The sequence below is a fragment of the Acinonyx jubatus genome, chromosome E4 (genome assembly GCF_027475565.1).
Source record: "Acinonyx jubatus isolate Ajub_Pintada_27869175 chromosome E4, VMU_Ajub_asm_v1.0, whole genome shotgun sequence".
Taxonomy (NCBI): Eukaryota; Metazoa; Chordata; class Mammalia; order Carnivora; family Felidae; genus Acinonyx; species Acinonyx jubatus.
The window spans coordinates 24,896,314-24,919,619 of record NC_069395.1 but is presented as its reverse complement, the minus strand read 5'-3'; the positions used below and the strand labels follow the sequence as shown (position 1 = coordinate 24,919,619).

The following is a 23,306-nucleotide window of genomic DNA, read 5'->3' as shown; positions in this document are numbered from 1 at the left end:
GGGAAGACGGGTCAACTCTCGGTGGTAGGGTCAAGGCTGGGTAAGAGCAAGTACTCCCAGCACCTCGCAAGACTGACAGGACTTTCGACTTCCAGTTGGATAGCCAGCCAAAACATGGGGCCTACGGATGAGGCTTCTGCTGGCCAGCAGTCAGAGTCAAGATGAGGTTTCTCCCAGCTAGCTATAGGAAACTGAGATAAGGGATGACTTTTCCTTCTTTTTCCTATAGATGGGCAAATCCCTAACCAAGGCCAATGTTCCTTTGGGATGTATTCGGAAAAACTGGGATGATTTTGATCCACAAACCCTAAAGAAAAAGTGATTCATTTTCTTTTGCACCAAGGCTTGGCCCCAATACAAACTGGAGGAGGAAATCTGCCGGCCATAGGGAAATATCAATTGTAATGCTATGCTACAGTTTGACCTGTTTTGCAAACGTGAGGGAGAACGGGGGGAAATCTCCTATGTTCAGTGTTCTGGGGACCTTAAGAGAAAATCGAGATATGTGTAAGGTCGATCCTGGCCTTACGGGCAACTCTTTCCGAGGGTTCACAATGATGAAGCGAGGGAACTAATGTCCCCTTGCCCGTACCCAAAGCAGACCTAGAAAAGGAGGCAGGGAAGTCTTCTACCCCAACCTTCTTCTCCTCGGGACCTCGATCCAGACTTAAAAACGTGCACTTCTGCTCCCTACTGCCCACTTGAGCCAGGCCCTCCCCGTAAGGTAGCAGGTGTGTTGCCACCACAAGAAGCTAGAGTGCTGGAAGGAGAAACACGGGAAGGCACCACCAAGATAAGATTTACAAGAAACCTTTTCATTGCATGACTTAAGACAGGTAAAAGAATAGGTAAATTTTCTGATGATCCAGATAAGTATATAGAGGCTTTTCAGAATATTAGGTATGTTTTTGAGTTGACTCGGAAAGATACAATGCTTTTATTGATTTAGACTCTTCACGAGACAGAAAAGCGTGATGTTTTGGCAGCAGCCGAGAGATATGGGGATGAGCAACTCCTTAATTCTCACAGGACTGGAGGTCCTATAGGGACTCCCAGTTCCCTACTGGGGTTCAGGCAGTTCTGCCCCAAGACCCTAACTGGGACTATGATAGTCCCATTGGAGAAGGGTATTGCTGCCACTTCCAAGCTTTGTGGGTAAGGAAATCTAAGGTTAAACCCTTAAATTATGCTAAGTTAGCCACCATTTTACAGACACAGGATGACAGCCTGGTGGCCTTCCTGGAAAGGTTAAAGTTAAATATACGGCTATCTCCCTGATACCCCCCGAAGCTGAGACGATTCTAAAGGACAAATTTGTCACTCAATCGGCCCCAGGTATTTGAAGGAAGCTGCAAAAATTGGCTGTTGGCCCAGAAGGGACCCTGGAGAAGCTCTTACGAGCTACCAATTGGGCATATTACAACTGAGATAGAGAGGAGAATAAGGAGCAAGAAAGGAGGCTTAAAAAAAATCTAAGGCCATAGTCGTGGCCTTATGCAATAGGTCAGATTAGACATCCCTAGGTTCTGGCACCAAGTGCCATTTATGTGGCCGATCACGGCACCGGAAACAAGAATGTCAGAGGGGACAACAGAAGTCGAAACCCCATAAGCCATGCCCCTTGTGTGGAGACATTCACTGGAAAATCTGAATGCCCTTTGGGACCTCAGTCTGCAAGGGCTCAGATAACCAGTGTCCCTGAAAGAGACTGATGGGCCTGGGGTTCTTCACGGTGGCTCCTTTTGAACCAACTGTTGGAAATCCAGAGCCTTGGGTAACTGTGGAAGCAGAAGGAAAACCTGTTGATTTCCTTCTTGACACTGGAATCACCTTTTGTGTCCCTCCTTTCCACTCCCGGCCACAGCCGTCCAAACACGGCATATTACAGTGTCTCCAGAAAACTTCTGTCGAAACGTTTCTCTCAGCCACCGGGGTGCATATGGGGAGACTTTTTTTTTCACATTTTTTTTGATAATGCCAGAGAGCCCCACTCCCTTGCTAGAAAGAGACAATTATGACTGAATTAGGGACTATAGTGTTACTAGCTCCAGGACAGATAAACAGTTGTCTAAACGTACAGTAATCTGGATATAGAAGATCAATTTGTCGTTGAGGTAAAATTGAATACACCTCATGGAGTTGTTCCTTGGAAATTGGATGGCCAAAGGAAGATTTGAGGGTTGAGAACCAAAAACTAGTCCAAATGCTTAACTATTCTAAGTAACAATATCACAAGATCCAAATAAATATGGAAGAGGGAAGAAAAGCTATACTTAAATTAAAAAAATAAAAAGACCAGACAGGTCAGGGACTTTGTGGATGGCTACAATGCATCTTCCCATAGTGTGACCTCCTCCCTAGGAGACATTGCATTTGGAATATTAATGCTTGTTAGTCTAATAATCTTTTTGTATGTCATTTGTATAAGCTGTTGCATGTATCAGAAAAATAAGAAAATTTTGCTAGCCCAGACATTCCAAATACTTTTCCATTATTTTGGACCTCTGGATGGACTTCTGAACCTGCCCTCACTGCCATACCCCTGTCATCCCCCCCTTTCAGCAGGAAGCAGTTAAGATCGGTTGTCGTCCCAATCCCTAATGGCAGTTAGGAGTCACGTTTTCGAAGGGTGGGGGGTGGGGGGGAATATGATAGAAAAGATAGGATTCAGTAGGCAGAGAGGGAAAAGATTAGGACTTGAGGTCCCTGGGTAGAAAACAAACAAACAAACAAACAAACAAACACATTTTGGAACAATCCTGGGAGCAATCTTAAGATTCCTCTTAAGAAACAAACATCTGTGGGAATGCGAGCTGGTGCAGTCACTCTGGAAAACAGTATGGAGTTTCCTCAAAAAAACTAAAAATAGAACTACCTCACGACCCAGTAATTGCAGTACTAGGTATTTATCCAAGGGATACAGGTGTCCTGTTTCGAAGGGACCCATGCACCCCCATGTTTATAGCAGCACTATCGACAATAGCTAAAGTATGGAAAGAGCCCAAATGCCCATCGATAAATGAACGGATAAAGAAGATGTGGTATATATATGCAGTGGAGTATTACTCGGCAATCAGAAAGAATGAAATCTTGCCATTTGCAACTACGTGGATGGACCTGGAGGGTTAGTGAAATTAGTCAGTCAGAGAAAGACAAAAATCATATGACTTCACTCATATGAGGGCTTTAAGGGACAAAACAGATGAACATAAGGAAAGGGAAACAAAAATCATATAAAAACAGGGAGGGGGACAAAACAGGAGAGACTCGTAAATATGGAGAACAAACAGAGGGTTACAGGACGGGTTGTGGGAGGGGAGATGGTCTAAATGGGTAAGGGGCACTAAGGAATCTACTCCTGAAATCATTGTTTCACTATATGCTAACTAATTGGGGTGCAAATTTAAAAAAAGAAAAGAAAAAAAAAAGAAACAAACATGTGTGCCTTGTGCCCAAAATAACCTATAAATGAAAATGGAATCCACTTAGAAGAGGGATTGTGAGAAGTGAGATGATTCATTTTCAGAAATATGAAATAAAAACTGTGCTGTGAATTAACAATAGGTTTACAACCTATTAGAAAAATGTATGAACCGCCCCCCCTCACCGAGTCCCAAACCCTTAGACACTTCATTTCCTGGTTCTTCTTCCCCACCCCCCCTCCATTTCACGGCTTGGCAATGAGCATGCACCAAAGAACTGAAGTCTGTGTCACCTCGAGGAATGTACATTTGTTCCAATCAGACTTTTTGTCTTATGTGGGCATAGGTGACTTCCGGGTAAGGCTATAACCTCTGTAGTACTCAGCCAATGAGGAATCAGTGGAGAGAGTTGCGCAGTAGGAGATAAAATTGCCTGCATAACTGCCCCGGTGTGTCTGTCCATCAGACACCCGCTCTTGCAAGAATATTGACTAAAGCCTCACCTCACTCCCCTCTAAGCCTCCGTGTCCCTCCTTTGGGTCAGTGGGCTTATTTCTCACACCTCTGGAATCAGTTTTTCTAAGGATCAACTCTACATCACAGCCCAACACATAGATGGAGAAGTCAAGTTTCAAAAAGATGAACCTGTATGAGGCAAACTCAAAATCTGAACTCAAGTGCTCAGAGTTGGAGCAGGAGGCATGTGGCTATATAGTTGTGTGTGTGTGCGTGTGTGTGTGTGTGTATGCCATATAAGTATACGTAGGCCATATAGCCATGTGGCTATAAGGTCTCTACTTTGGGTTCTTTAAATAAGAAAGCTTTTTGCTTTCTTCTGGGTAAAGAGGCTCTGGTGAGCAGCTGTCCACTGGCTTTCAGAGAACTAACTATTCGTGCTGTGCTTTGGGAAAGCTCTACTCTGACTCCTGGCCAATCGCTCAAGCACATGCACAATATATATTCAACCACAGGGGTTAGCTTTTGGTCCCTGAATCTGCCTGCACATGTTTATGTAGGCAGTTTCTTTTGATACACTACTTATTGAAAGGGAAAAGACTGGAGCTAAGCCCAGTGGTGAGGAAGGATGTCATTATCCCATAGGATCTAGCACTCAACAGAAACTTTCCTTTTTTTTCTCCCAGAAAATGCAGACTGAGAAAGCAAATGAGTTTTTAACCTTGGTTTGAGGTCTAGGGGAAAGACGTCTTTTAATCAGGAGAGGAAGTTTGGAACACCCTACACCCCTTTTTGGAGTCATCTGGAGCTGGGAGGATCCTACAAGCCATAGGTGTTATCATCCAGTGCTCACTCCTTGCTGTGGGGTCCCTGGGGAAGTTCATTTAATTGACCTAAGCTTCAATTTCCCTCCTCTGTAGATAAGATTAAGATACTTTAGTCTTATCTTAAGATATTGCAGAGATTTAACAGAAGTGAAAACTTTCGAAGGTTAAAAGTACAATAAAATCTATGGCAATACTGAGACAGAGAGTATTGGCCAGGGTGAAGGCCAAGGCCACAGGGACGAGGGTGGAGCTAAGAAAGGTTCCAGGCTAGGCAGGGAACACCAGAGTCCGCAGAAGCCAGGTCTGGGGCAAGAGTGTCATGGGCAAGTCTGGGGACGAGGTGCTGGGACGCGGGCTAGGGTTGGCTTGGGGCGTGTGGCGGAACTCCAGTTCCAATGGCGGACCCAGTGCCGTAGAAGTGGGGAGGCACAGGTTGGCCCAAGGAGAGAGGGACCTGTATCTGAGCATAGGTGGGCGAAGAGGCCCAGGCTCACCTTTCAGCGCTTCCTTCATCGCAACGCGCTCGCCTTGGCTGAACTGAGAAGGGATTTGCGACGCCCTCTGATGCTTCTGGCCCCCCAGGCCCTTCGATCTGGACATTGTGGAGATACCCAGCAGCAGCACAGCCGCCAGGGCCAGCACGCAAACACACTGCGGAGCCATGCCTCTCTCCAGTCTGCAGCTGGAGTTTGGACCTGAACGACTAGCCCGCGTAGGTCGTCCAGTCACCGCTCCAATTACCACAGCTGCCTTAGCCCCACCCTATTCCCAGACCTGACCAATCGCCGCTTGCCTGGGGCTACGGAACACCAATTCACGGGAAGGCTCCGCCCAGAGCCGCAGGGTCTTTTGGGAGTTGTGGTTTCTTCGCCTGGGACAGGCAAAAGTAGGGTAGAGGTGAGGGCTCCGGGTAAACGTCAGGGCTTATCTGCGCTTGATCTGCTTTGAGATACTCAGAAATCCCTGGTCACTCTATGAGAAGTCAAACTGAAGGGCGAAAAGGTAAAATAAAATGAACAAAGCGTACCAGATCTTAATCTGCTTCTCACTTCTGAAATTCAGGACTTGATTACCATCCCCCCAGATTCTGTGTTGGAGCTCTGCGGGGCCCCTGGCTTTCTTTACTTATTGGAACCAGAAGAAACCATTCCTTTCAGATCCCTTGATACAATTTGATCTGCCACCAGTCACATATTTTAGAATTTTCTGGGAAAAAAATCAATAGTAGGGCTGCATAGTTACTCATGACCAAAGCTACAAATTCACACTCCTGGTGTTTGGCAAAGCTCAGAGAGGGAGTACTTTGCCCCTTTCAGTAATCCTATTTAAACAAAACAAAACAAAACATGGCCCTCCCCAGAAAAACTACAATCATGTATTTACTTTTCAGTAACGATCTAAAAACAGTATTATGGGAGTGCCTGGGTGGCTCAGTGGTTAAGTGCTGGACTCTTGATTTGGCTCAGGTCATGATCTCACAATTTAGTGAGTTCCAGCCCTATGTCCGGCTCTGAGCTCACACCTGAGGACCTTCTTGGGATTCTCCCTCCCTCCCTCTCTCTCTGCCCCTCCCGGCTCAGCTGGCGATCTGTCTCTCTCAAAATAAATAAATAAACTTAAAAAAAACCAAACCAGTATTATGAAACATGTCACTCATACAGAAAGGTGTAAAGAGTAATATAATGTAGGGCGCCTGGGTGGCTCAGTCAGTTGAGAGCCCCACTTCGGCTCAGGTCATGATCTCATTGTTCGTGGGTTCGAGCCCTGCATGGGGCTCTGTGCTGACAGCTCAGAGCCTGGAGTCTGCTTCTGATTCTGTGTCTCCCTCTCTCTCTGCCCCTCCCCTGCTCCTGCTCTGTATCTCATTCTCTAAAAAATAAATAAGCATTTAAAAAAATTAAAAAAAAAAGAGTAATACAATGAACATTTCTGTATTCACCACCCAGCCTAAGATAGAACATTAAAAGTAGAGTTGAAATGAGTTATTTTATTCATTTAGTTTTTTGAGAGCGAGAGAGTGCGTGTGAGAGAGGGACAGATGGAAAAAGAGAGAGAATCCCAAGCAGGATCCGTGCTCAGCAAGGAGTCCAACATGGGACTTGATCCTACAAACTGGGAGATCATGACCTGAGCCAAAATCAAGAGACGTATACTTAAATCAACTGAACCACCCAGACGCCCTGAGTTGAAATGAGTTTTTATAAGTGTGAACATTGGCAGAATATTTTTTATTTTTTATTTTTTCAAATTTACATCCAAATTAGCATATAGTGAAACAATGATTTCAGAAGTAGATTCCTTAATGCCCCTTACCTGTTTAGCCCATCCCCCCTCCCACAACCCCTCCAGTGACCCTCATTTTGTTCTCCATATTTATGAGTCTCTTCTGTTTTGTCCCCCTCCCTGTTTTTATATGATTTTTGTTTCCCTTCCCTTATGTTCATCTGTTTTGTCTCTTAAAGACCTCATATGAGTGAAGTCATATGATATTTGTCTTTCTCTGACTAATTTCACTTAGCATAATATCCTCCAGGTCCATCCACGTAGTTGCAAACGGCAAGGTTTCATTCTTCTTGATTTCCAAGTAATATTCCATTGTATATAGAAAAAAATATTCCATTGTATATATATACCACATCTTCTTTATCCATTCATCTGTCAATGGACATTTGGGCTCTTTCCATACTTTGGCTATTGTCGATAGTGCTGCTATAAACACGGGGATGCATGGGTCCCTTCGAAACAGCCCACCTGTATCGCTTGGATAAATACCTAGTAGTGCAATTGCTGGGTCGTAGGGCAGTTCTATTTTTAGCTTTTTGAGGAACCTCCACACTGTTTTCCAGAGTGACTGCACCAGCTTGCATTCCCAGAATTTGTTAGTGTTTTAAATCAGTAGTACTTTTTGTTCTCTTATATAATAAGTCTGTATTTCAAAGTCATAAACATGTCTTAATATGTTATCTTTTTAAAGGTTTAAACTTTTACCTTTTAGCGTAAAGTTCTTAATCTGTCTGGAATTGACTTTTTGTAAATAGTATAACGTCAGGGTCTAATTTTACTTTATTTTTCCAATTAGATAACCAATTTTCCCAGAACCAGTCATTAAATAGTCTATCCTTTCCTCAAAGATCTGTAGTGCTGACTCTGTCATTTACTATGAATGAATGGTCCTGTAATTGGGCTTCCAATTTTTTTTTTTTTGTATTGGTTGCTTGTTTATTTCTATGCTAATATGACTATCTTAATTACTATCGCTTTAAAATATGTCTCCATATCAGGTAGAACATGTTTCTCCCTTAGTCTGTTAATATAGTGAGTCACATTAATAAATTTTAAAAATGTAAACCACTCTGACACTCCTGGGATAAATCCTACTCAGATAAATCCCTACTGGATTCTTGCAATTCTGTTTATGAATTGGATTGGGCTATAGTTTTTCTTTTTTATAATGTCCTTTTGTGGATTTGATATCAAGGGTATAGTAGCCTCAGATATCTAATTAGAGAATATAGTAGAGATTTCTAACCGCCCCCAACATCCATTCTCCTTTTTTTCTAACAAGAATCCTGAGTTTTAGCTCAGTGTATTGATATCCAGCTGAAAGACCACATTTCCCAGGCCCTTGCAGCTGGATTTCCCCATGTGACTGCGTCTGGAGAATGGAAGAGAAGCAGAAGTGTTGCATGTGATTCAAGGAATTGTTTTTATGGACACGCTCTTTATAAATCCCTCCCTCCCTGCTCAGATGTGATGACCCTGGTTCTAGCAACCATGTTGGGCCATGATGGTGAGTTCTATACCAAGGGAGGGCAGAGAGATGAGCTGGAAGTAGCCTTAGTCCCTGGGGAGCCTCGTGGAACCACTAGACAAGCTCTTGCCTGTCTACCTTTGGGGTTATTTGTACTGAGAGAGAGAGAGAGAGAGATGTGTATTTCTACTAAATTTAAACTATTAAAGGAGTGACCCTCCTCCAATCTTTTTTTGTTTGTTTGTTTTTTTGAGTCCACTTTGGTACATCATATTTTATTAGTGATTTATTCATTTCCCTAAGTTTTCGACGTTGTAGTAGTTAAGAATTTAAGCTCTGGAGCCCGATTGCTTGGGTTGAAATCTTAAGCTCCTTCATGTTCATGGAGTTGTGTTGAGTGGGAAACTTACTTAACCTTTCTGACTCTCAGTTTCCTCATCCATGAGTGAGTATGTGCTTGGAGAATTAGTATGTACTTGGAGGAGTGCATAGCTTATAGTAACCACTCAAGAAATGTTAGCTATACCATTGTTACTATCTTTTCCCCTTTGCTTTCTTTGAATCGGTTTTCTTTTTCTAACTACCATGGTTGAACATCTGGTTCACTAATTTTCATCTTTTTTCTTTTCTTTTCTTTTTTAAAGGTTTTATTTTTAAGTAAGCGCTGCACCCAAAGTGTGGCTCCAACCGACAGTCCGGTGATCAACAATCATACGCTCCACCGACTGAGCCAGCCAGGTGCCCCATCTTTTTTCTTTTCTAGTGGAAACATTAAAGACTATACATTTTTTTCAAAGCACTATTCCCAGCAGGTTTTTTTTTTTTTTAAAGATTTATTATTTTTAAGTAATCTCCATGCCCAACGTGGGGCTTGAACCCGCAACTCGGAGATCAAGAGTTGCATGTTCTACCGACCCAGCCAGCCAGGTGCTCCTTGCATAGTTTTGGTACGTAGCATTTCATTATTTTTTAAGTCTGAGTGTTTTTAACTTTCCATATTATCTCTTTTTTGACTCTGAGTTATTAAGAAGTATTTTTTAAAATTCTAAATGTGTATTTTTTGGTGCAAGTTATCTTTTGTAATTGATTTTTAACTTCAATGCATTGTGGTTAGAGACTGTGGAAGGATACTTATTCTTTGAAATTGCTGAAAAATGCTTTAAAGCCTAGACTATGATCAACTTTTGTAAGTACTTCATGTGTACTTAAGAAATATACATTTTAATTGTGTGCACCATTCAATACATGTCCATTAAATCAAGATTGTTTACTTTGCTGTTTAACTCTGTCATACCACGCTTTTTTTTTTTAATCCGTATGATTTATCAACAGTGAGAGAAATGTACTGAAATCTTCCATCGTGTTGGTGGATTTGTCTTAGCTCCTTGTTTCCCTCTAGGACAGTTCAAAGCAAGGTCAGCTTTCTCTGGAGGTGATTTGCTTTGCCTTGCTGTAAAGCCATCCAAACACGTGCATTTATTCACATTTCAAAACCACTTTATTACCAAAATGAACAAAAGGAGAATGCTGTTTAAATTAAATAAATTACACAAACATCTCGAGTCCCCGGTCTTCCCTGGGAACCCCATCATCACAAGTCAGTATCACTAAGAACATTCAAAAGTATTGAAATTCTGGATTATTTCATCACCTTGCCCTCCTTTTCTGCCTCACTCGTGTCCAGAGAGTGGTCTGTTTGAATTTGCTTGTGTTCTTTTCAAAGTATTCCAACGGTGAAGTTTTCTTCAATGTCTCCCTCTCCCCCATGTGTTTCCAATTTTACCTCCACCGTCTAGACACTTGGTTCAAAGGACCCCTCTACTTGGGGTGTCTGGAGGCTCTGTGACCTTCCCCCACCTCCTGGGCCCCAGTTGGACTTTGAAGGAGGTGGAGTAGGGGAGGGTGAGTTGTCATTGGCTAAAATTCTTGTCCTCCTGGAATTTGGCACTTCGGGTGCTGGGCACGGTGAATCCCAGATAACATTGTCTTCCGCCTTCCAAATTTTGAGTTCCATTGGCAGCCAGATGGCATAATGAAATCACAGAGAAGCAGTGCTTGAAGGCCAAGAATCTGTTGGCTCTTTGCCAGCACCTTCTCCTTTAACTCTAAAAAGACTCGCTAGCTGACCGGCTCACTCAACACACAGACACACAACACAGGTCAGGCTGAAGTTAGGAATTGGGAAGTTTTTTTCAGGCTGGGCCAGCCCAACCTGTTGGGCAGGGTCATTGAGTTGAAGGAGCTTGAGAGAAGCAGTGGGGAGAAGGCCGAAAGGTTTTCTGTGCACTTCCATGGAAATTTCCCCAGACACTTGCACGTGCAATCTATTTATTTTCAAGTCAACAGTCAGGTTCCTCTATGACCTCCTCACATACATGGAAAATGTACCCCTCTTCTCATCTGCCCTAGAAGAGGCTGACCTCCGGTCCTGAGTTTATTAAGGGACCCCGCGGAGGAAGACCCAATCTGGATCAGCCCTTTGCCACATTCTGCACCCAGTGGGGTGATGTGGCTGGCCCTTGGGGAGCTTCCTCCCTTGCCTGGCTGAAGGCTTCAGGCCCCAAGCTGAGAAGGGAGAGTTAAAATCTTTGGCTCTTTGCCAAGTGAAAAAAAGCACAAGGCAAACTTCCTAAGCAGGGGGAGGCATTTCTGAAGTCAGGGGGACCGTCAGGGCTCAGGTCCCACCAGTGGGCCCTGGGTTGGCACTAGCACCCCTCCCCCTCCAGTCTCTGTACAGAGAAGGATTCCAAAAAGTACTTATACAGAACAACTGGTACCTGTTACTATGTTGCCAGAGGATTCTGGTAGCTACCCACCCTGTCCTTTGTAGATTCCTACCCAGCCTCAAGTGGAAGGGAACCAGCCCTGAAGGCACGGGAAGTGATCATGTTTCAGAGGCTGGGGCAGCTACATTGGTGGGCTGTCCCTGGAGAGGTAGCTCTGGTGGCCCTGAGGGGGCCAACCCCCAGCCTCGAGTCTGAAGTGCTGAATAGCAGTGGAGCTCCTACTCCTCATCTCCTTCAGTGAGATGAGGAGGAAGGGGACGCAGTGATGAAGATGGAGATTCCGGGCTGTAGGGAGCACGTGGTCCCAGGAGTGCAGAACCTCCAGGGACAGAGCTGGGGCAGCTGGAGGGGACAAGCCTCAGAGTCCTAAGCAAGTTCAGCTCCGTGTCTCGTGACAGCTCGACACCATCTGACACCAAGCTGTGCAGACCCGAGGGCTTTTGCACCCTAGGTCAGCAGGGTCGTACTTTCCCTTCTGTTCTTGGCTCACTCTTAGAAGTCGGCAGTCGGGGTGGGGGGGTTCTCCATCAGTTGCCTTGGGCAGGGCATGGGTGGGTGCGGTAAGGTGAGCAGGAGACTTTCTCCTTCCGGCCAGGGCCCTGAGAGTCAGCAGGAGGGTGAAGAGGTGGCTCTCCTTCCTGTTGAGATTGGCTGACTCCAGAGATGCCAGGAGGGGGGCAGGGGAGGGAGAGAGGAGGAGGAGGGGGAGGGGAGGGAGGAGCTCAGGTCCTGGTGGACGTATTCTCCTCTACCGGTCACTCTTTGTGACCCCAGGCTCTTCCTTCTTGGAGTCCCAGATGCCACGCACTCTGGAGGCAGTGTGGGGGCTGGCTGGGCCCTCACAGGGCAGTCAGGGTCTCTGCATGAAACATACTCCCGAACATTTCCTGTGGGACCACGGAAGGACAGGGGAGGGGAAGGGAGAGCATTAGACCTATTGAGTTCACAATGGCTGCAACCACGAGGTGACCCTGTGAGCCCCTGGCCAGAGAGAGCTTCATGAGTAAGTGTGTGTGAGTGTGAGTGTGTGTGTGTGTGAACAAGGGAGGGGCGGGGGAAGCCCAAGAGGTGAACTGGTACAGAGGTGACAAGAGAAGATGCTTGGAATCTACTTTTTTTTTTTTTTTTAAGGTTTATTCATTTTTCAGAGACATACAAAGCGTGAATGGGGGAGGGGTAGAGAGAGAAGGAGACACAGAATCGGAAGCAGGCTCCAGGCTCTGAGCCATCAGCACAGAGCCCGATGCGGGGCGCGAACTCACGGACCGTGAGATCATGACCTGAGCCAAAGTCGGGTGCTTAACCGACTGAGCCGCCCAGGCGCCCCACTTGGAATCTACTTTGAATCACCTCTGGCGTGCTCTGTGACCTCCATGTGTCACAGTCCTTTTTGGCTTCGCTTTCATTGTTAAGTGAAATGACGGTGGAGATGAGACCGTTCTAAAGTCCTTTCTTGCTCTGATAAGCTATTTGGGGGCCTATCCCAGGCTTTTGGAATGTGCTGGAAATTCCACAGGGGCACAGAGATCAGTCTGTCTCTATTTCCTAATGTCTCCCCATGCCATCAGTGCTCCCAGAGACATGTCCAGGGGACGTGGAACTCAAGCCCAAAAGGGGTGCGAAGAGGTACAAAGTGAGATGTGATTTCTAGTAAGCCCAAAGCCAGACTTCTCTCAACTAGACATCTGGGTTTCTTTTAATTTAGGGCGTTGGCCTACTTTGTCAGGATGACAGGGCCCTGGGGCGGCAGTAACAGTTCACATGTGCACAGCCCTCAGTGCTTAAGGGCAGTAATACTTGTACCCCTTGAATTCATCTGGCCCCACCCCAATCTAAGTTTCCTAAGGTTTCCTAAGGTCTTTGTTTGGTTCACTGCTGTCTGCCCACCCTGGAACTGTGTCAAGCCCACGGTCATTACATATCTGCTGATTAATGAAGGACACACGAATCCCCCGCCAATCCTGTGAGGTCGAGGGGGCAGGTACCACCTATATGCCCCCTACTTTGCAATGATAGAAAACTGGGACCCCGTGTGTTATGTGGCCTGTCCAAGATCGTGTGTGTTATGGATGTTCGTTCTCGAGACTTTCCTCCAGTGCCTCTCCCTCCCCCAGTGATGCTTTTCAGGGAGTGGGAAGCATTAGGATCTGCTGTGATAAGAGAGGTGAGAGAAATGTTGCCTTCAAGGGGGCTGCTCTGGCTTGGAGGTGAGAGAGCCCAGTGAACCCTTTGGGTTCGTGAGGGTCTCCTTCCCAGTCCCGGCCTCCCGGTTGCCCGTGCCCCTCAGCTCACCTGCTCTAAGTCCCAGTAGCTGGGGCTGTCCTCTTCTGAATCATATAAGGACAGCTCAGGGTCCACGGAAGCCTGGAAGGGGGGAGACGAGAGGAGAATGAGCCCCATGACCGAGTGACACAGCGCGGTGCAAATGGCAGCCTCCGGGTAGGCGCCGTGTTTTCTGCCACATGAGTCGCCCTGTTGCTTCTTCCCTCCCCTCCCCCATCTGCCTCACAAAATGTAGCACGGGGTGGCCTTCCCCCTTTCAGCAGAGGCATGTGTCAGGGTCTGCCCTCCCTGTGGGCATCTTAGAGGCAGGGGAGGTTGGCCTAGCTTACGAGGAAGATTGGCTAGCTGCTTGACATTCTCTGGAAATGTTTCCTCATCTGTAAAAGTAGGATAATTAAACTCACTTTGTGGGCTTTCTACATCACCTTGCTGTTGAAAAGGGGTGTGTGTGTGTGTGTGTGTAATATATATATATGAATATGTTTTGTAACATGCAAATATAAATATTTTCTGTATCTAAAAATTATTTTGAATGTATAACCGTAATAACTGGACGTTATTTGTGCAATAACAAATGGCGAGGATTCTTCCAGAATCTCGCTCTTTTTGCTCTGTGGACAAGGCTTGTGAAACCAGAAAGCCTGTTCCCACACAGTTGTTCTCCCTAAGCATGGAGGGCGGACACCAGGGCCCTTGTGTTTTCCTGGGCGGGCAGTCTTACAGCACTTAGAACAGATGGCTTCACCTTCATCGGTCTCTTAGAGCAGAGGGCAAATGGTCGCTCGAGGACCAGTAAAACCTTTCTTATGACCCCCTGAGGGTGGGAGGAGGTTTCATATATAAAGAAGGCTGGGGCACACAGTCTTGGGAGGCCAAGGGCAGGGGCTGAACCGAAAGAGGCTCTGGGAGTGGGGGTGGGGGCGGCTGGAGACGCCAAGGCAGGGCCCCCCCCCCTCCATGGGGTGGAGCTTTTCTGCTTCCACAGCTTTCAGGAGTCCTAAACAGTGTTATTTGTGGCTCATTTGCATACCATCTAGTGAGCTAGTAAATTAAATGTCAAGAAACTGAGACAAAACTTGGATCCAGTCTCTTTATCCATCACCAGTCTGAAATCTCTAAGCTCTGCTAAATTAAAACGGGCAGGCTTACTCCCTTCCCTTGCCCAAAGCCTCTTCTAGAAAGACTGAAGGAGGAGGGCGGGTGAACAGTGCCAGCAGACTGGGCATAACCTACTATGCCTAGGGTATTTGGAAATTAATATTAATAAAAGGGTTTACAGTATACAAAGTGCTTTCAAGTGACAGAATAGGCCTACTTATCAGTTAATGCTAAAACAGAAGCAAAAGAAAAGCCCTGTGAGGTAGCTAATGTTAATTTAGGGTGCTTGTTCTACAGAAAAGGAACTCTGAAATGGCAGTTTCAGAAAAGTCAGATGACAGACTCGGTGTTGGAACTCAAACCTTCTCCTGTGTTCTTTCTAACGCCCCTAGTCCCGCCATTTCAGTGCCCTGGGGCCTAGGATTCCCAAGGGACCTTACCCCTTGGAAGTCACGTCCTGGGGCCACTTCTCTGGCAGTTGCCTGGGCGAAGAGGACAGCATCATGTATACTGGGAAAGACGTGATTGCGCTCTAGACACCCATCTTCAAAGACACCTCCATGGCTGATGTCGTTGTACACCTGGGCTGGAAGGAGGAAAAGGCCTTCAGAAAGATAACAGCCTTGTGGTTTGGAGCTGGGGATGAAGGAAGGATGGTGAGGCGGGGGGGAGGGAAGGAGAGAGAGGACTGTGGGTTGTGTTCTTTGCGTCATCCAAAGGCCAGGCCAAGGCATGGGTCTTGCAATATCAGTGCTGGACAGCAGAGGGCAACATGAGCTTGAGGATGCTGAACCTTCCAACCCAGGGCAGAAGGAAGCAGTTTGATTCAGGGAGTCGGTACTTTGTGGCAATTGAGAGGGAGAGGCTAAAGTGTCGTGGCGGAGGCTGCTGCCACTTGTCTGCCTGGATGGTTCATTCTTCCTCTTGTTTCTCTGGACCTATCCTGGAACCTCCAGTGTGTGGCAGAGCCCTTACTTTTGCCAAATCCTAGAGATGACTTCCTGAGGAGTGTCCAGTGAGGGTGGTGGGGATTGCCCACTGACTCTAACTGCCATTGCAGATTCTCTTTCTGAGCAGGTTCAACAGGGCTCGGGACCTGCTCAGGCCAATTCTGAAGTTGGGGAGGCCTCCAGAAGGGTTCTGACTTTCTGCAGGAGGAAAGGTGCATGGATCCCTTCACATTGTGCTGTGTGTCTGTGTGTGCTTGCCGTGTGTCCACATCCCTGCACTCTGCCTATGCGCTAATGATGTGAAAACCCACTGCCCCGTGGACATGTTGTTGGGGCCGTGTATATGCACCTTTTGGAGATGGTGTGTATGTAAACCTGTGTGTGTCTGTGTGTTCCCCAGATAGCTACAGCACGTGCCTGCTTTATGCTTTGGGAGAATGTTTGGGTGCTCTCATTTTCAGTCCCCCATTCAGCATTCCACCGACCTGTTCCCCCCCTCCCCACCCACCCCCATCCTTTTGGTCCCCAAAATGTCCTCCTCCTCTTACCGTGGATGTTCACCAAGAAGACCTTCACGCCGATCTTCCCGTAGGTGGAGCTCAGCTAGAAGTGGCGGGGGAAGGGTATTGGGACCGGGAGATAAAAGGAAAGGAATGTTCTGAGTGGGTCTCAAAAGTGATTCACAAAACGCACTTCAGAGGGGAAGCCAAACAAATAAGCAACCCCAAGAGCCCTGGCAGCCAAAGATAAAAATAGCAGCAAGGCATTTCTCCCTGGAGTGTTGGCTGTCGGCTTTTCTGGAAAGCAGGACAGAAATGGGGCTTTGCCAACGAGGCGGGCACTTAAAGCCACCGCGGCCTCCTCTTATGGGGTCAGGTCTTCTCTCTCAGCAGCTTAGATGCCCAGATTCTGCCTCTTTCCCGACTTTGTGGCTTCAGGCAGAATCTGCAGGGGAGGACGGAGGCCCGCCGGGCTCCAGGCCCAGGCTAGGGAAGCAGGCTGAGCCCACGGCTGGGGGGTGCGGCCTTCTGGGCACCTGGCCGATGCTCTCTGGATGGTACTCAGCCTCTGAACTCTCTGGACCCCTCGGTTTCCCGGGACTGCCTCTGTCTGAGCCGACTCTGAGGTTTGCTGACTCCCTGCCATCGGAGGTGCTGCTGAAAGGTTATCAGATGGATGGATATCTTTATTCAAGGTGTCCCATGAACTGCCAATTTGGCATGAGAATGTGGGGCACTGATACTATTTCTCCTTCTCTTCTCAGTGGACTGGCATTGGCTGGTGCTGGAGCGTCTGGGTGAGCGTGGGAAGGAGCAGCAGACCACGACCCGGGGCCAATCTGGACTCTACTCAAAAGACCTAGGGGTGGGCTCCTGGTGGCCTGAGAGGGAACCTGAGGTGACCTCTGCTAGAGAGGGGTGCCTAGGCAGGGTGGGACGGCAGACATCCCTCTCGTATCCCTCTCCAGCCACTTGTCGTCTTGGGCTATCTGGGCCTGCTTTGTGGAGAACAGCCTGTCCTGGTCGTGTCTGGGGGAAAAGCGGTCCTCACGAGCCATTTGCCTCCTTGGTGAGCTTCGTCTTTCAGCTTGTCCAAATGAGGGCCCGGAGGAAAGGGAGTGTGGGAGAGCAGGGGTGAGGGTGTTGGGGTGGAGGGCGGGCCGGCACTCCCTCTGCCTGGGCCCTCACCTTGCCCAGGGCTTTGATGCCCATCAAGTCCACAAAGCTGACCCCACTCATGTCAAGGATGATGGTGTGGAAGGTGACAAAGGGTGGGACGCTGGCCAGCACGTCACTGGGCTCACTGGGGGTCTCGGCGGAGGCCGATGGCTCACAAGGGGCAGCTGGGGAGCTGTCGGGGCTGAAGGTGATGTAGGACACGCTGGCACCATTAGCAGAAGTCTGGTTGTTGTTGGGGTCGGTTGGGGTGGTGTTCTCAAAGTCCTGCTGGAGCTCCTGTAGGGAGACAGTCTGGGGGGCGGGGATGGGGGTGGGGGTGGGGCAGGGATCAGCAAACTGAATCAGACTTGGCTGTAGTTGAGGCAGGGGCAAGGAGCGTGCGTGTGGAGGTGAATGACTGAATTCGGTGGTGGTGAGTATAAGCCCCTGGAACCCCACAGGGGAGGCATCTCCCAGTGCCCTGTCCTTAGGCAGGGCCTGCACGCTTAGTCTCCCACGGACCAGACGAAACTGGAGAACCCGTCCAAGAGAGGCACTGAAGCCTCGGCCCACACTGCTCTGGGAGAAAATGCTTCTGGAAACAATTGTGCTCCTTTTTATATTCGTCTGTGCCTGCCTGCTTCTCTCCACAACTTCCATACCCACGTCAAAACGTCTGGACACCCCATGAAATTCACTGCTGCCCCCCATTTGGGGTTGTTCAGAAGTCTATGGGCCATATCATATCTTAGCCAGAAAATGGGGAGGGGCCGTGGGAGTTCAGTAGTTACCCCCAGGAGCTGGCATCCCCTCACCCAAGGAGAAGAAGGTTCTGTGGCCACCAGGCAATGGCTACAGAGACGTTATGTCTTTGCCTCAAAGGGTGCTGGGAGGTGGGGCACCAAGGGGCAAGATCGGAGTGGGCAGGCTGTTCCTAGCTTCAGTTCACCTTGGTTTTCATAAACAGAGACTTCCTCTGCTGTGTGGGCATCATTCTCCCCTTCTCCTGCTTCCGGAGGTATTTTTGCTTGGCCAGCAGTACTTTCTGGGGGTCCACACCTGTCTGTAGGGAGAGAGCCAATAGCAGTTTGGATGTCCACCCTCTTTGGAGTGGCCTGCCCCCCAGTCCCCTTTCTCCCATCTTCTGGTTACTCACTGTTCAACCCTTCTGGTCGCCCGAGTTCTGAACCCTACCTTGGCAATGACCTTTTGCCTGAAGATCTCTGAATTGGCAAAGTAGAGAGGGGAGCAGTAAGTGACAATCTTAACCCCCTCAATTTCCTGGACCTGTAAACAGGGAGACTGAGCTCAGGTGGCAGAAATGCTGTTATTGGGTTTTTTTTTTTTTTTTACCTTTTTTAAAAAAAAATATTTATTTTGAGAGAGAGAGAGAGCATGTGCACATGCATGAGCAGGGGAGGGGCAGAGAGAGAGAGAGAGAGAGAAAGAGAGAGAAAAAGAGAGAGGGAGGGAGAGAGAGAGAGAGAGAGAGAGAGAGAGAGAGAGAGAGAGAGAGAGAGAATCCTAAGCAGGCTCTACTCTCAGGACAGAGCCCAACGTGGAACTTGATCTCATGAGTGGGAGATCATGACCTGAGCCAAAATTGACAGTCAGATGCTTAACTGATTGAGCCACCCAGGCACCCCTTAACCTTCTTTTATTTGGGGTGGGGGGTACTGCAAAAGAGGGAGGTCATAAGTTTGGATTACTCACCCTATTGTAGGTTTTGGGATTCACATAAATGTCAGTGTCCATGGCCTGGGCCAAAGCATAGCCATTTCGACTAGATGAGAAAGGAGAAGAAAAACTTAAGAACATGCAAAAAACAAAAACACATAAGAGCGTGCTAATAGCAAATCGGCCTGGAAGGACGCTGGGGTGGGAGCTGGAGCAAAAGCAGGGTGGGGTGGGGGCCCTTCCTCATCCCTAGTGTCTGTTGTGTTGGTCTTTCCGCACCAGAGACACATGCCTGTTGGCCTATGGCTGGGCTGTAACTAGAGGGATGACAGGCCAGCCCTTGACATAGCTCCCAGCGTGGGGCTCAGCACGGAGAAAAGGTGTGGTACACAAGTGACAAGCTTAGGTGGCCCTGAAGTCACCGCTTTCTGGTTCTGAGTTCTCAAGAAGAGAAGACAGGGCTTCTCTAACATAGAGCATCTTCTTCCTGCCCTGGCCTCTTCCCCTGGTGCCCCTGGCCTGTACTCCCTAACCTTTCTATGGGAAGGACATGGCATCTGTCCTCTGGCCTGGTGTTCCCCTGGGGAGGGTCCCATCTGGTCTGGGGACCGGCATTGCCTTTGGACGGGCTCGGGGTCTTACCTTCCTGTTCTTCTCCTACTTCGTATGGCCCCCAGCCCTCCAAGCCCACGAGGGCTTCCTTCTGGGGCTTTCAGGATATGGCAGTCAGACAGCCCAGCCTGGGCCTGGGGCCCCACTGCTGTGTCGTGTGGGGGCTGTTACTTACAACTGAGTCTGGAAGACCACAACCAGGGCGGAGAAGGCGACACCCACGGCCACACCGTAGGGAAGACTCAGAAAGAACGAGGAGAGGAAGCTCACCATCCAGACACACTGTGAGGAGAGAGATGTCAGAGCAGGCCTGGGGAGAAGGCTGCCTCTTTGGGGAGTCTTCCTGGAACAGCCAAGGCCGTTCCCTGTTCCACAACCTCAGACCGGCCCTCCCCTTGTCATGGCACCTTTGCGCCGTCTTATGTCTTGGTGCTCTGGTTACACCTGCACGTTTTGCCTGGATTGAGTGTGCCTAGCGATCGTGCTTGGTTTTTGATAGACAACCCCAGGCCACGCAGGGAGGCGGCATGGCGCACGCTGAGAGCATGAGGGTAACACACGCCTGGTTTCAAAGTTTCATTCTCTCGCTTCCCAGTTATGTGAGCCAAGTTGCCTGATCCACAAGAGGGCAATAATATTACCTGTTTCGTGAAGGGATTGAAAAGCTAAGGCAGCTAAAGGTCCCAGCCCAGCAATGGGCACCTAGTGGTCACTCAACAAACATGAGCTCCCTCTTTCCACCTAACGGGAGGCTGTGTGTTTCCAACACACGCTCAGTGATCTTCCTAGCCTGACGGTCTGGGGTCTGGCTGTGTGGGTGGGGGGCAGGATTGAATGCAGTTTTGATAATTGACCCCTTGATGGTCCTTTACAGTCCTCCCAATTCCTCTAAAGAAAACGAACCTGCCCACACTCCCCTAGAGAACTGTGAAGATAAGGTGTGAGCCCAAGGCACAATGTAAATACCAGAGCCTATATTTGGTGGGGGGGATTGCTGGGATGGGGTAAGAGCAGATCCTTGGGGTGGGAACTGGAACATCGTATACTCCCCTATCCTCGTCACTCAGTCGGGGACTCAGATGGGCCACTCACTTCTCTGGCTTTAAGGATTTTCTTTGTGTCCCGTGCAGGTAAGCCTCTTTCCCCAGGAGACAGAGCCACCCAGAGGTTTGCAGTCTAAGATTTGGGTTCCAATCCTGACTCTACCCCTTACTACCTCTGTGTGGCCTTTGGCAAGTTACTTAACCTCTCTGAGCCTTGGTTTCATCATCTTTTTAGAAAAGTTTTATTTATTTAAGTAATATCGACACCTAGCATGGGGCTTGAACCCATGACCCCGAGACTCAGAGTCGGCATGCTCTTCTGACTGAGCCAGCCAGACGCCCCTTTGTTTCATCATCTTGCAAGGAGGTCAGTAAATCCTCTTATGGTGGAGCTTAAATGGGGTTTTTGTCAGTGTCGTCAATATATGGTAACCTGTCTGATGCTAGGTGCATGGGGCCGGTGACTAATCATAACAACAGGTCATGTTTGCTGAGTGTTTTACAGTTACATGGTACTTACCCATGTGATCTCATGTAATCCTGAGAACCAGTGTATGATGAAGTCATGACTGTCACCCCCATTAGAGATGAGGAAGTAGAACTCCAGAGAAGTCTGGTAACTTGCTCAAGATCCTGGTCTGCTGGCTTTCTGTTCTAGTTTTTTGTTGTTGGTGGTGGTTTTTAAGGCTATTTCTTTTTGCTTTTTTTGGAACTACGAGTCGTAAAAATAATCATAGCTAATTTTTTTTTTTATTGAACCCAGAATACGATTTAGGTAGCATGCCCCTTACTTGTATTATCTCCTTTCTTTCTCATAAACAACCCTGGGGCGGGGGGTGGGGTAGAGTATAAGATACCCATTTCCCAGATGAGAAAGTCAAGACTCAGAGAAGCTAAGGGACTTCTAAGGACTTGCTAGTCTAGGGCCCACACAGAGCCAGTGAACAGGTGCGTTAGGACGTGAACATAGGATGTGTCACTCCAACACTTGGGCTCTTAACAGCTGGCTAGGCTAATTAGGGAGCAGAACGGAGGGGTCACCGACAGAAGAGCTGATGTGGCTGTGGGGCTGGAGGAAGGGGCAGGGCACGAAGGGGTACCCAGCGGCCACCCAATACCTACGCAGTCCAGCTTGTTCTTCTTCCACAGGTAATAGGGGTCAGCGAGTTGCTTGAGGGAGTTCTTGAGGTTGACAGCTATCAGTGCTCCTAGCACAGACTGGGGAAACAGAACATTGTTCTTTCTCACCTGTGGTGGCCCCTCCTTCCTGCCCTGACTACAGACACCTGACCCTGGAGCCTGGCAGGACAGAGCTGCAGTTCCAGAACATCTCTGCCTGCAGAGCCCCCCGGATCTCTGCACTCAGTCTCGGGGCTGGAGAGTGCAGTGTAGGTGCTAGGCCATGGGGCCCTTCCTGGCCCGTCTCTGCCCCTCCCTTCCTCCCTCATCTCCAAACCATCCATGCCCAGGGCCTTCCTAGTCAGGCACTCATAAGCACTTGTAAACACTAACTGGGGAATCGATCCTGAGGTCAGAAGGCTGGAGATTACCACCAGCCCTGCGCTCGTGAGCTGCGTCACCACAGATCACGGAGACTTTCTCAGCCTCAGTTTCCCTCACTTGTAAAACGAAGATAGTAAAACCACGGTGTCTACAGGTTGTGACGAGGACAAAGTGTGACAGTGTCGGCACTTTATAGACTGTAAAGGGTTATGCAGCTCTTAGGGATTGTCCTTACTGGAGTCTCCTGCTGACCTCTGCTGTCCTGCTGCGCTCTTACCTTGGGGAGAGGGTATAGATAGGACCCCAGGACCAGCATGGTGATCATCACCACCAGGGACACACACAGGCTTGCCACCTATTCGGAGAAAGAGTTGGGAACAGGGTGTAAGTGTGGAATTCTCGCTCTTGATTGATTTCCAATAGCTCTCTTTGGTGGAGTGGAGACCGGTGAGGGGAGAGGAAGGTTGGGGAAGCAGCTGGCCTGGCTTTGCATGTGCCTTGGCTTCTCTGGGGCAACTGTTTTGCTACCCTCTCCCCTCTTTCCCCACTCCCCTGGTACAGTGCTCACCTGGGATTTTCCTCCAGCTCCATCCACCGCCAGAGTGACAGAGAGGGCACAGCAAATGACATGGATTTTAAAGAAGGAGCCAAAGAAGTTGCTGCAGCCCAAGGCGATCATCTCCTGTGGGGGACAGGGGGAGGATTGGAAACAGGGGCAGCGGGGGGTGAGCAGCAGGTGTTGTCCAAACCTAGTCGTCCGTACAAGCTGGATCCTGGACCTAGGACTTGAGAATGATCCTGCTGCTAGAAAGCCCTACACTCCTAGCCCAGCGGAAGCTGGCCTCCTGCGGCCAGAGCTCCTCCTCCTCACTGGTCAGCACCTTGCTCCCATCAGGTCGAGGAGCCCCAACGTATCTCTGGCCAGGCCTCTGTGGGACCCAGCGCCTCCTGCTTGGCCCTGCCCGCATGGACCTACCTGGTTAGAATCCACGTCATAGCCGTGCTTGCTGGCCAGGGTCCGGCCCACGGCCAGGTTGATGACGTAGCCCACGATGGCCAGTGAGAAGGCCGTGCCCATCATGTCCTTCCACTGTGAAACCACAGGTGACACGGGAGTGGGGAACCTGCCGAGGAGCCAGAAAGGAGGCAGGGCCCAAGGGTGTGAGGGGAGGCATGGCGAGTCCTTCCTCAACCCACGGGGACCAGCGGGGCCCCAGTGTGTGCCAGGGTCTACATGAAT

The 23,306-nt window shown here is 48.7% G+C and overlaps 2 protein-coding genes across 5 annotated transcripts in view; both read right to left on the bottom strand.

Annotated features, from left to right (window-relative positions):
* The window catches only part of PM20D1 (peptidase M20 domain containing 1), a 44,985-nt gene extending 39,542 nt beyond the window's left edge, over positions 1–5,443 (bottom strand). For 2 of the 3 annotated variants that reach the window (XM_053209621.1, XM_015069956.3), the window contains exon 1: positions 5,200–5,441. In XM_053209621.1, the coding sequence (XP_053065596.1) occupies positions 5,200–5,368 (169 nt within the window). In that variant the 5' untranslated portion in view covers positions 5,369–5,441. Of the gene's footprint in view, positions 1–5,199 lie in introns of all 3 variants that reach the window. The other variant, XM_053209622.1, reaches the window with a different exon arrangement.
* A 4,498-nt stretch (positions 5,444–9,941) lies between these two features.
* SLC26A9 (solute carrier family 26 member 9) overlaps positions 9,942–23,306 on the bottom strand; it is a 28,292-nt gene continuing 14,927 nt past the window's right edge. For both annotated transcript variants that reach the window (XM_015069907.3, XM_053209264.1), the window contains 13 exons: positions 23,043–23,190; positions 22,635–22,748; positions 22,344–22,421; positions 21,686–21,781; positions 19,696–19,802; positions 18,945–19,014; positions 18,426–18,518; positions 18,181–18,294; positions 17,262–17,543; positions 16,122–16,176; positions 15,064–15,209; positions 13,535–13,606; positions 9,942–12,129 (listed from right to left, as the gene is read on the bottom strand). In XM_015069907.3, coding sequence (XP_014925393.3) covers positions 12,082–12,129; positions 13,535–13,606; positions 15,064–15,209; positions 16,122–16,176; positions 17,262–17,543; positions 18,181–18,294; positions 18,426–18,518; positions 18,945–19,014; positions 19,696–19,802; positions 21,686–21,781; positions 22,344–22,421; positions 22,635–22,748; positions 23,043–23,190 — 1,423 coding nt within the window. In that variant the 3' untranslated portion in view covers positions 9,942–12,081. The remainder of the gene's footprint in view (positions 12,130–13,534; positions 13,607–15,063; positions 15,210–16,121; positions 16,177–17,261; positions 17,544–18,180; positions 18,295–18,425; positions 18,519–18,944; positions 19,015–19,695; positions 19,803–21,685; positions 21,782–22,343; positions 22,422–22,634; positions 22,749–23,042; positions 23,191–23,306) is intronic.